Raw genomic sequence first — 13,610 nt, forward strand, 5'->3', positions numbered from 1 at the left:
CTCCGCAAGTAACAGATTTTGGATGGGTACACAAGGTTAAGCCTTGACTGGTATCTATCTGGATTTTTGGTTTATCTCTGGACGCTTCCGTTGCCTAGTTACGAAGGCCATTTTCACGGAGCCCCGCCTTCTTCTTCTAGAGCCCGCCTACTTTTCCTTTCCGCCTCTCGGATTGGGTGGAGGGCCAGGCCCTGCTAGCCACGCGAAGCGCCACAATCAGGTTTTCAACCAATGATTGGAGAAGTACAATGTGGGCGGTGCTTGGGGGGAAGGTCTTCTGCGCCTAGGAGAACGTCAACACGTCTTTGCGAGGGTTTTCTCTGGCCAGGACCAACTGGGCTCGGGTCTGTCCTGTGCCTTTGGTCCCGCTGTCCCTGGGGGCGGAGGATAGCTGTTCCGGTCTCAAGGGTGGACGCAGCGGGGCGTGGTGCTCGGACCAGTCTCCTTCCCACCCTCCCAGCTGGTCCTCCGGGACTATCCGCCTTCTAGTCGGCTGGGAGAGGCTGGGGCTCCTGGGATCGGCCTGGGGAAGCTGGGGCCCCATCCCTGCTAGGGCTCTGATGGGAGGCGGCGGGAAGAGCGACCTGGGATGTTCAGTCTGATGGCCAATTGCTGCAGCTGGTTCAAACGTTGGCAGAAGCCTGTCAGGTAGGCTGGAGCCGCCTCTACGGCGCTGTCCTCAGAGGGAGCAAGACCTGCGTCCCGGGGGTCGAGCAGGGCGCTGCCTCCTCTCCCTGCGCCTGGACGACTCACTACCAGGCCTCAAGGGATCTTGTCCTTCCCGGCCTGACTGTCCTGGGAGGGGGGGAGAGATGGGATTTTGTAGTCTTTCTGTCTGGCTTTAAGTTCTGATCACCAGTTTTTACCGACGTTGTAATTTGAATGAGTTTGAGTTTCTTAAAAAGTTGTTTCTGTGTGATCAGAAACTATCTGTAGTGTATTTTTCTTCTGAAAGCTTAGTAGTGGATTTTTTTAAAGATAGAAGCATGGATTATACTTTTCACAATATTCTTATATCCCATTCCCCTCTTCCCTTCCCTCCCCTCTCCCTCTCTGATGTGCCTCTCCCTCTTCTCTCTCTGCCTCTCTTATTTACACGCACAAACACTATTTTGCTTGAGGATTTGGGCTTGAAATTAAGCTCTGGGACTTAATAATTATATGATTCAATCACTCTGGGCCCCACTTTCTGCATGTATTATACGAAGTGGTAATATCTGCATCTCAGAAGTTTTGAGTTCAACGAGAATAAGTGGTGGGTAGTGTTTTTCTAACTATAATCCAGCTTCAGTTTTCAAATGGACTTAAAACCTTTTAATTGAAAAAGTCCACTGGTAAACAATTAATTTTGCAGTGCTAAAGGTATTAATACTAAGTGCCTATTATTTCGTTGTTTGTTCAATATTCTTTTAGTGCATTCTTTTTTTTCTTTTTTTGATACCTGGGATCGAACTCAGGACCTTGAGCATGCCAGACTGGCACTGCACCGCTGAGCTACATCCCTGGTCCAATGTTTAATATTCTTTTAAAAAAAATAGTGACACCAGTCACTGTGTAAGGAAGGAGTCAATGGAAATGTTGCTTTTAAAATCGAGAGGACCAAACTAGAAAAAGTTTGTTATTCTTTGTAAATAATGTTGGCTTTATAGAATTCTTTGGAGTTAGGCTAAAGTATTTTTTAATCGTTAACATTCCAAATATAATACTTGCTGTAAAGATGAACTATTCTTTAAGGAATGAATCTGAAAAGCAGTATTTACACATTATAAGGAAAATACATGTCAATGTTTAGAAAATAAACCACCAAAATGGAACCTTTGAAATTCTTTCCCCTGTATTAACTCTTAAGTGGATTTCAGTATTTTAAATATAAGTAATATGATTGACTCTTAAGAGTGAAAGGTATGTTTTTGGATGTATAGATTTTGATTTATCAGTTTTAATTATATTCTGATCAGATTATAGGGTTTAAAATTATTCATAATATATACCCCTTCATGTTTCTCTGTTTGCTTTTTAAAAATGTATTTGATATTTATGAGAGCAGTAGAACATACATCCTTTTTTAGTAAAAAACACTCAAAACTTATAATTCAAAGGAATTTGCAATTTAATTCATCATTCTTAGTTTTTACATCTCATAGCAACTATAGTTGTATTCACCAAGATTTGTTTAGAATTCAAAAGAAAGGAGAATGTATTGATTTCCAAAAAGACAAGATCATTGAATTTTATCAGCAAAGTAGAATTAAAATTGAACTCTACAACTCAGAATTTATATTCTTCTTTGATAAGCTGCAACTTGATCTTACACTATTTAGTAGGCCACTAAACATGTGAATGGGACTAGTTCAAATTGAAATACTATAAGTGTGTAGTAAGTTTTGAAGATTCATTATGCAAAAGATAATGTGTTTTTTCTTTTCTTTTCATTTTTTCTTTCTTCTTTTTTCCAATACTGGGAATTGAATTCAGGGCCTTGGGCATGCTAAGCAAGTGCTCTGACATAGAACTATATCCCTTACCCCCCTTTAAAAGTTGATTACATCTTGATATAACTTCTGCATAGATTGGGTTAAACAAAATGTAATATTAAAATTAATTTTACTTTTTTACTTTAAAAAAAATGTGGTCACTAGAAAATTTAAAGTTATATATAATTTGCGTCATATCTCTTAGACCTGCTGATCTTAATATAAAGGACAAAGGTAAACATCTCTCAGTGTTAGATAGTATTGACTATAAAATGACTTGAAAATAAGTTTGATTTCTCCTATCTTTTAGGTATCCTTGTCATAACAGTGACTGAGTAAATATTTGCTAAGTATTATACATAATTCAATCACCCTTTTCCAATAATCATCCTTCAGTAAATAATACAGCAAGTTGTTCCATTTATTATGCTGGAATAAATAAGAAGTGAACTAGCTAATTTTTAAAAAATAAAATGTTCTGTACTTTTTAAATAAAAACTACCTCTGAGTATTATTTTTTATGTTTTCTGTTGAATGTTTTAAGTTTTAGGCACATTGGGATTCTTTATTTATATTTTCCGAAGATGTGTTTGCAAATGTGAGAAGGTAATAATTATTAATGTACATGTATTATTAATGTATAGAATGTGTTCTAAGATTACTTTGCTGACTCATCTGTTTTATAACCTTTATATTTACTCACATATCCTCACTTACATGCTTTCTCATTGAGCATATTATTCTAGAGACTGGGCTGAGGAATTAGATTTGTGTGATACAGACAAGGGCAGAGTCAAAGATGAAGTGTTAGGTACCAGCCTAGGTCAAAATGAATTTCCTGCGATGCCGGGCAATTAGGAACCCAGCCAATATTCAAACCATGCTTGCTATTGCTAACAAGCCAGAGCCTGAACCTAGGCTTTTAAGCTTTGTAAATTAGTCTTGAGTAAACTATAATACTGGACCAAAGAGACAAATGTGTTGGTCCAGTAGAAGCACTGCAGTGCAATCTTGTTTGTTGCTTAAAATATTTTTTTGAGGCCACACAGTATATGACCAAAACTAAAAAAATAACTTTGATACAATATTATTACCAAACTTTATTTGGTAATAAAACTTAAGACTTTGTTCTAAGTTCATTAAGTTCATTAGTGGTGTTTGTTTGTTTGTTTGTTTTGAGATAGGGTCTCACTATATAGTTCAGACTGGCCTTAAACTCACCAGGCTGGTCTTGAACTCCTGCCTCAGCCTCCTGAATGCTGTGATTAAAAGCGTGCTCCACCATACCCAGCTCTAAGTTCATTAGTTTTTGACTAATGTCCTTTTTTGTTTTCCTATCCAGGATGTGGCCTAGGATTATTCCACACTACATTTTCCAAGTCTCTTTACTCTTCTCCAATTTGTAACAATTGCCCAGTTTTTACTTACATTTCATAATCTTGAGACTGAATAGTACTAATAAGATTTTTTTTTGGAGTGCCCCTTAATTTGTTCTCTTCTGTTTTGTTGTGATTTGACTAAGTTGTTGCATTGTTGGAAAGACTACAGAGAGGCTATGTGCCCTTCACAGTACATATGTGGCTCACAGTATGTATGTGGAGGAGTGCAGATGCCAATGGCCATGTGTCTTATTATGAGTCATTATAATCCCCACACTTGCTTAAGGTAGTACCTAGCGGGTTTCTCAGTGCAGTGTTTGAGTCAGATATGTTGGCTTCTGAATCCTAGGAGTTTTAAAAACCCTTTTCCCTTCATCTGGTGTTGATAATTTGTCTTGCAGCATTTGGAGAGAGCAAATTCACGTAAATAGTTGATATTTGTCATATAGTAGTCATTCAATAAATAATACTGATTCTGAGTAACAGGTATGGATAAGTAATGTTCTCTCCACAATTCATATTTTATATTTATCAGTAATAAAGTTTCTCCATCTTTCCTTCCTATTTTGGTAAAAGGAGTCATTTTCTTTTCCAATATTTTTTTTTTTTGTAGTCCCGGGGATTGAACCCAGGGACTTTGAACTGAGCTATAGCCTCAGACTTTTTTTTTTTTGAGACTATGTCTCACTAAGTCACTAAGTTGCCCAGGCTAGACCCAAACTTGTGATTCTCCTGCTTCAGCCACCAAGAGTGCTGAGATCACAGTCATTCACCTAAGCTTGTGCTCTGTGTTTCATTTCCTTGCTTCAACTATTATCATTCATTGAAACCTAAAGTATAAAAATCAATATACAACTGAAGCTGGAGAATTTCTGATATATAAATTAAACTTTTATCTGAAAATGTGTTGTTCACTGTTACCACCAAAACTCTTTAGTCTTCAGAGCTTGTCTTGTATTCTTTCTTTAGTTTCCCATTGCTACTATAACACATTACTGTAATCTGAGTGACTTAAAACAATACAAATTTATTATCGTACAGTTCTGAGGTAAAAAAACTAAAATGAGTCTATAGGGTTGTGTATCTTCTGGAAGTTCTAAGGGGATGATCTATTTTTCTTTGCCTTTTCTAGCTTCTACAGGCTACCTGCCTTCTTATCTGTGGGCTGTGTATTGGTCAGCTTTCCATTGCTGGGATGAGTACGCAACACTCACAACCTAAAGGAGGAGAGGATTATTTTAGCTTGTAATTTCAGAGGTCTCAGCCCATATTCAGTTGGCTCCAAGGCATGAACATCACAGTAATAAGGGATCACTACTCATCTCTGGGCATCTGGGAATCAGAACAGGTGAAGAGCTGGAGAGGAAGGGGCCAGGGACCAGATATAGGCCCCAAGGTCATGTCCTCCTGGCATATTTCCTCCAACTGTGCCCTTTTTTCTAATAGCTCATTCAGCTATGAGTGGGAGCATAAATGGGTATTTAGTCTGTTTTCCTGTTAATCAAATTAGAAACATTTCAGCAACACACACGTGTTTTCTCTCTCCACAAGTCTCTTACTCCAGTCAAATTGACAATCAAGATTAACCAACACAGCCCTTTTTCTCTTCTTTAAATCTAATAGCATAATACATTTTCTCTCTGACCTCCTACCTCCTTGTTGTAAGAAACCTTGTTATTATATTGGACCCAATTAGATAATATGAAATAAGCCCCCAGTTCCCTCCAGCATGTAAGGAAACATGCACATGTACTAGAGATTAGCATGTGGACATCTTTGGGAGGCCATTATTTCATTTACCATACTAAACAAGCATCTGTCTCTGGAGCTACTACCACCTTTCTTCCTCAACTCACCCTAGAATTCCCAGTTGGTGGTGAGTTCAAGTTCTTCCTCTGTTGTGCATTCTGCAACTGCTTATAGTAGACTTCTACTCTTATTTGTTTAATTTTTACTACTCCAGATGCTGCCTGGTTTATAAATCATATAGATTCTTCTCATTCTTTTCCTTATATGACCTTTTAGCATCATTTGGTGCTTAAGAGCACTCTCTTCAAATTGTCTCATTTCTTTTTTATGAGTTTGGTTTTTTTACTGCCTGCTTCCTTTTCTGTCCCTTTTTGTCAATTTGCCATTCTTCGTTTGTCTCCTAAGTTTTCACCTGTGTTCTGTCTTCATCTCTCTTTTCTTCTATATATCCTCCCTGTATGATCAGACTCATGTTAGAATTTCAGCTACTGTCGACATGTTCTCAGTCCAAAGATTGGAATTTTTTTTTTTTTGGTACTGGGGATTGAACTCAGAACCTTGTGCTTGTGAGGCAGGTGCAGTGCCACTGAGCTAAATCCCCAGCCCATACAAAGATGGATCTACCAAATCAAGATTTATGTATCCATTTGCCACAGAATACTCCATCTCAACATGTTCAGAATTGGGCTTATCTCCTCTTTTCATTTCCATGCCACATATTTCTGTTATTTTTCTTGTATGTTTATTAGTCAATTTGTTCTGCTTCCTGTTACTTAAAGCAGAAGTTGAGAGTACTTCTGGACATCTATATATTTTTTTTCTCCCACATTGTCAAGTTCCTTGTTTCTAGTATTTCATGCAGTAGTTATCTCTTATCTGTGAGGGGTACATTCCAGAAGTTCCAGTGGATGCCCAAAACTGAACTCTATACTATTTTTTTCTATACTCACTACCAATGGTAAGGTTTAATTTATAAATAAAAAGCACAGTTAGATGTTAACAACTATAACTAATAATAAAATTAACTAGTTATAACAATATACTGTAATAAAATGGCCAACATCAATACCCTTGCACTTTGGGGCCATTATTAAGTTGAATGAGAGTAAATTGATCACAAGCACTGTGGTAAAGTCAATTTGATACATGAAAAGGCTACTAAGGGAGCAATGGGTGGGTAGCATATACAAATTCACATCCCAGGCAGGTCAGATTGGGACGGCATGAGATGGCATAAGATATCAGATTTCTCAGAGAGGGACACAATGTACACCCCCTCCACCCCCCCTCCCCCGCACCGGGGATGGAATTCAGCTCAGGACTTTGCACTTGCCAGGCAGGCACAGTGCCACTGAGCTATATCCCTGGCCCAAAACTTCCTAATTCATTCTAGAACTTTCTGTTTAGTATTTTTAGGCTGTGGCTGGATGTATGCTATGGTTTGGTTGAGTATCTCTGAAAGGTCCATGTGTTAAACAGTGCCAGAGTGGCACTGTTGGGAGGTGGTGAAGCTTTAGGAGGTGGAGCCTAGAGGAAGGACTTTGAGTTATTGGGGGTGTGCCCTCAAAGAGGATTGTGTAAGCCCAGCCCCTTCCTTTTTCTCTTGCTTCCTGCCTTATGAGGAGATGTGATTGAAAAATATAGTATGCATTTAAATTTTTAAAAATGTATTACACTAAAAGACATATCATTGTCTTTAAAATAGTCCCCTTTTCTTCAAATACAATTATTCCATCATTCTTGCCACTACTGAAGGACTTCTGGAAATCCTTTTTCATGAGTGTCTTTAATTGTACTGGCCTGGCTGTCTTGATGCTGTGAATGGATTCAAAATATTTACTTTCCATGGTCATTTTGACTTTGAGGAAGAGCCAGAAGTCATATGGTGTCAGATCCAGTGAATAAGGTGATGAGGACACACTGTACTATTTTTGTGAACCTGGCTTTCCATGGGATGGCACTAGGCTGCAGCATTGACTGTATTTTTGATCACACCATGTAAAGGCAGTCTTCCAGAACTGCTTTAGAAAGTGGCAAGAAGGATGGGATAAATGTATTAGAATCAAGGGGGAAGCATTTTGAGAGGAATTAATGGCAATATGTCTTTTATTCTCATAAAATTTAAAAATTTAACTATTTTTCTTTCACTCCTGTAAGTACTTTTGTTTCACCATATGCTTCCACTGTGATACATTGCTTCATGTAGGCCCAAAGGTATGGGGCCAATCAGTCATGCCCTAGAATCTTCAATACTGTGAGCCAAAATAATCCTTTTCATAATTTACCTCTGGTATTTTGTTGTAGTGGAAAGCTAACACACCACAGGTAACAAAACCACAGGAAGAAGAATTACTGTATCTCTTAAAGTTCTTCTACTATATCCATCTTCCTGTATTTATTTTCTAATTTGTTTCTATTCTTTCTCTTACAGATTTCTTTTGGAGATAAGACTTTCCAGTGTTTCTTTCCAATTAATGCTCTACACTGCTTTCAGTGCTTCTTTATTTTGATATGCAACTAATTTTTTTTTTTCTGAAACATGCTCTCATTAAGTTCCTTGAACTTGTGATCCTGCCTCAGTCTCCCAAAGAGCTGAAAATACAGGCATTCACTATTATACCCCACAGCAACTGATTTTAAATCTTCAATATTTTCTAATTGACTTTGGGATAATATCTAAAGTATCCTCATGGTTTGACTTGGGTATATCTATCTCAAGCCAATCTTTCTTCTCTGATCAGCCAGATTTGGTGTACTTAAATTCTCTAATCAATCCTTCATTCCTATTTGGAATGCCCTTTTTTAGCTTCTCCTAATCAGGATTCAAATATCAGCTGTAAATTTTCTCCTTCAGAAACATTGCATTGCTTGTGTTTTGGTGCTGTCCCATATATGCCTGGTGAATCCCAAATAAACCCTAAAATTTTAATTTGCCTAGGTTTATTTTTTAATAATATATATTGCTATATTGCTCTTCAGAAAAGCCTTATTTTTATCCAGTTCTTATGTTGATTTCCTTTGTGATTTTCCCCTCACTGGACAGGTACATTTTTAATTGAATTTTTAAAAAGAGATTTTTAAGTGTTTATAGTAATAACCACTTCTTTGTAGTGTATTTGCATATATTATCTGTTCATTTGTTATGTTATTAATTTTTTTGGTGATTTTTAAGGTACAGACATTTAAAATTTCTTTATTCAAATATATTATTCTTTCAGTGCAATTTTAGAAATTTTGTCAACATTCCAAGGTATGTTCACCTATACTTTTTTCAAAAATACTTTTATATGTTAATTTTTAACATTCAAATCATTATTGCAATTTGTGTATAGGAGGCAGCCTTCATTCTGGGAACAGAAGACAAGATCTGTCAAGTCATAATCCTCAGTAAATATCTGTACCTTGTAGCATATCCTCATCCTTATTGTGTTATCATCTATACACTTTGAGCTACTGTGATTTATACCAAGTAGCATGTAGGTGATGAAATAAAATGTAATGGTAAAATATGCAAGAATTAAAGGTCATTTACAAGATGCTTAGTGAGAGACAGAAAACAGAAAAATCTAGGAGATGGAGTATAATTTTACCCATAAGGAAGAAATATGTGCATCATATGTTTTCTAAGAGCATGATTTCAGGAACGGCCCACTTCAGAGGAGAAAACTAAGACTGATTTATATGAAAGCATTCTGGCAATAAGACTTATCATATAAAGTAATAAAAATATTTTTATAATTATTTAAAAAAATAAATACTGATATGCTTACCACCTACATTTTACAGATATTAACCTTTGGTATCACTATTTCAATTTTATTTACTTATTCATTTTAATTTAAATTTTTGGATGATACTGGGGGTTGAACTTGGGGATTTTAACACTGAGCTATGTCCCTAGGCATTGAAGTTTACTTTTGAAAAAATACATTTAAAAAATTCCTTGAAACTTCCTAAACTCTGTTCATCTCCCAGCCTCCCTTCCAGCAATAAGCACTATTTCAAACTACTTTTTTGCCCATTATGTTTTTTCAGCATCACAATTCTGTCAAAGTTTTTCTTTCCAATTTATCAGGAAATTATTGTTCACTGTGACCAAATCTAAAAGCCTGAAATGTCTCACTAAGCACTTTGCTTTTTGTACATCAGTGTAGTGTCTAATAAAGGATATATAGGGGATACACACACACACACACACACGCACACACACACATATGTGTGTGTATATGTATATCCCTACTATGATTTCTTTTAAACTTGGGGAATAGCACCTTAATACCACCATTTTTTGTTCTAAATAAATACAACTAAATCTAGACCACTTATAGAAGTTGCTGAGGTCTTAGTTTCCTAATTAAGCTAAACATGCAGATTAGGAAGGATTATCTAATGTGCTGTATGCTGATGTAACAAAGAATGTGTTACATTTCTTTTTATCCTTCTAGCGCTTGTTTATGCTTACTAAGAATTGTAGAATTTTAGGATAAAAAAAGACCTAGAGACATTTCTCCTCTCATATACTGTGTATGTATATATGACGAAAATACACTGTTAGCACTGAGGTACATCCCTAATCCTTTTTGATTTTTATTTTGCATACACACACATATTTAGGTATGATTTTTTGGGTGCTAGATATTGAAAACAAGGCTTCCTGGATGCTAAGCCTAAACTCTACCTCTGAGCTTTACCCCCTGCCCCCTCCCTTATATTTTAGATATATGAAAACCTGACACTGAGAATTTGAATTAATCAGTGTGTAAAGCTAGATTGTGACCCCGTGTTTGGTCCTCTTCTTACTTATTAGTGATCAATAAATTTAGTGATTTTCATAAAATATTACGCTGGGCTCTTAAAATATCAGAAATTAGTATACTTGTACAATAAAGTCAGACCATAAATTTTTTGTTAAATATGTTCATCCTATCATGTTTTTTCTTTCTCTGACACATTTATCATAAATAAGTGTCTCTAGATCCCTGTTAATATATGTGTTTATTTTACTTTTAGAATATATATGTGTGTGTATGTTATAATTTAGAACTTGGTCCATGTAGTTTTAAACATTTTAGATAATAAAATATTTTTGTGTGTCAAACTTTGCTCATTGGTATAATATTCTCCAATATTATACTGCTTATATTTCTGTTATATAAATTTGCATATCTGTTATATAAAAAGGTCGTGAGAGAATACAGCCTTATGTACTCAGTTTTGGATTTGTTAGCCACTGTGTTGACTTGAACATCATCAAACATTAGCTCCTAGAGTACATAATTCTTCATTCATTGAGGCAAATTATTAAAATAATATAGAACAGACTTCTAGGTCTATTAATCCCTAACTTTAATGTTTTTCTTAAGAATTATTTCTGTTTTAAAAATCAGTCTGTTAATTATTACCTGAATCCATGAGGATGTAGGCTTTTTCAGAGAAACTTCAGCTAATTTGATAAAAGATAAAAAGTTTATGTTAATTTTCATATTGAGCTGTTGTTTTGGTGTGAAAATTTATGTAAGTTAATTTTATTACAATTCATCACAGTACTTTCTCAATTCAAAATTCTGTATTTTACTTTCACTTAGTATTTATTCAGCAATTTGGACATCGGAAAATATTTATGTTGTTGAAGTTACCCACTGTGTCCAGCATATTTAATACTGGTGACAAAGAATGGGTTAAGACAAGTTCTGGTAGAAGGGACTGTATGAAAAGTTGTATGGGATGTTTGTGAAGGGCGGGGGTGGGGGTCAAATTCTGGACTTTGTTCATATGCTGCAGAGTGACAGAAGAATAAGCCACTGAGTGTGGGCTGGCTGACTTCCTGCGTGCACACTTGCTCTCGCTCTCTCTCTCTCTCTCTCCCCCTTTCTTTTTTGTCTGGTCTTTCTTTTCTTTTTGGTGCTAAGGATTAAGCCCAAGGCCTTTGCACTGAGCTACATCTCCAGTCCTTTTTTGTTTTTATTTTGAGACAGGATCTTGCTGAATGGCTCAGCCTGGGCTACTTGCAATCCTTTTGCCTCAGCCTCCTAAAAATCTGGTATTGCAGGAACATACCTCCACTCCTGTCTTGATCCTATATTTTCAGGAAGAAAAATGGCATGGTTAGATTTTTATAAACATCATGGTAGGTTTTATCATCAACGTGCAATTCATGAGTATAGTCAGTCTACTTATTTCTAGATAATCATTTTTTAAGTGATCGTCATGACTGTGATGGTCTTAGGTAATGGATAATGGTGATTCTTAGAAATATTATAAAATATCCATTGGAAACGAGCCATACTACCTGTCTACCTGATTTGGTTTGTGTATAAAAATATAAGTAAATTTTAGGATAAACAAAATGCCTCAAATTGATCTATAAAATAATTGTATATATTATTAACAATACCTTATTTGTATTTTTATTATATTGAAACATCTCATAGAAATTGTTGTGGTCTAACTTCTTTCCTTTTTTCCCTTTCTTCTCTCTCTCTCTCTCTCTTGTTTTCTTTTTTTCTCTGTCTTGTCTTGTCTTCTTTTTCTTTTCTTTTTGGTTCTGAGGATTAAACCCAAGGCCTTTGCACTGAACTACATCCCCAGTTGTCAATATTGAAACCTTAGGTACCTTTTATATGCTCTAGTTGCAGAGGCAATTTGAGGCTAAATGACGGAGTGAAGTAGCTTTAACTAAAAGGGCACAGGATATAAATTCAACCCATTTGTTACTACACATCTCTTACTCTTTTGGAAGCTGTTCCCAGTGATGCCATTTCTTAGGATTTCTTTAAAGGTCCCTGTCCCCTGGCTCTTCCTTCTATACATTCTCTGGGACACTTCATCTGTTCTAATGGTTTTAACTGCCACCTGTGACTCATAATCCCGGTCCAGATCTCTCTTCCAGTTTCAGATTTTAACACCCCTTCCAACCTGTCCAAAACAGCACTCTTAATTCTCTTTCATAATCTGCTTCCAGCACAAACCTCTGGTTTTATCTTGTGGATTCCCTGTCTTTATGTTGTTATAATAAGAATAGCTATTGATTGAACACTTGCTGTCTTCCTTGGCATTTTGCACATTATTTTTCTTGTCTAATTTAATTATCATTACATCTGTTTGGAGTGGATATTATCCTATTTTTCTTATGAAATTTTGAGAAGTGATGTGTCCCAGGTCACACAGCTTGGAAATAGCAAATCTGGTACTTGAATCCAGCTCTCTCAGACCAGGTTTGTGGCTGTTATGACAGAATGTCACAATCCCTTTTACGTTATTTAATACTAATACAAATATACCATAAATCTTACAATACCACGAGCCCTTCCCATCTCAGAGCCCTTGCTTGGTATGTAATCAAGGACTTAAGGACAACTGTAATAGTAAGAGTGAGGTTAGCACTTCCAACTTCTGGGAATGTCTCATTGTTTAACTGTTTGAAAATACTGGTTTCTTAGATATAAGTGTGTCAAGTCCCCTCAAGGTATAGTTGTATTCAGTTGTTCTGTGTTCTCTTTCATTTAAGGCTGTTACACTGAGATGTGCTCTTAACCTCTGGGATTAGGATGTCTTTTCATACACTGTCCTTCATTTTCCTCCTCCTATCTTTACCTACCAATTGCTTGGCAATCTTCTTTAAGAACTTAGCTCAGCCATCACTTTAAGTAGTTTTCTTGACCTTCCCTTTCTCTGGGCTGGATGAAGTCCCCTGCTCTGTATTCCTTTATCATCTTACATATACAGATCAACATTTATCACAGTATATTAATATTTGTTTTAGTCATTCTGGATGAGGATTCTGACATAGGAATCATGTCTGAGGCATTTTTGTGTCCATAATGTGTAATGTGCTTTTATTGAATTATTGCCTTACCAAATGACTAAATGGTTGGTTTTATTGGAAATAGCAAATCTGGTACTTGAACACAGCTCTGTCTAAGACCAAGTTTGTGGCTGTATAGGAGAAAATGCCACAATCCCTTTTATGTTATTTACTGCTTTTTTTTCCAGATGGTGAAAACCTAAG

General features: G+C 36.2%; 1 protein-coding gene across 4 annotated transcripts in view; it reads left to right on the forward strand.

Annotated features, from left to right (window-relative positions):
* The first annotated feature begins 275 nt into the window (after nt 1-275).
* The window catches only part of Arl13b (ARF like GTPase 13B), a 72,220-nt gene continuing 58,885 nt past the window's right edge, over nt 276-13,610 (forward strand). For 2 of the 4 annotated variants that reach the window (XM_021238817.2, XM_004857923.4), the window contains exon 1: nt 277-648. Coding sequence is in view for 2 of the 4 variants with exons in the window: in XM_004857923.4 (XP_004857980.1) it covers nt 590-648 (59 nt within the window). In the remaining 2 variants the exon portion in view is untranslated. Of the gene's footprint in view, nt 649-3,062; nt 3,081-13,610 lie in introns of those variants that run through there. The other 2 variants (XM_087214092.1, XM_087214087.1) reach the window with 2 other exon arrangements.

Source organism: Heterocephalus glaber, unplaced genomic scaffold (genome assembly GCF_053883595.1).
Source record: "Heterocephalus glaber isolate CG9 unplaced genomic scaffold, H.glaber_assembly_v1.0 deba00000122, whole genome shotgun sequence".
NCBI lineage: Eukaryota > Metazoa > Chordata > Mammalia > Rodentia > Bathyergidae > Heterocephalus > Heterocephalus glaber.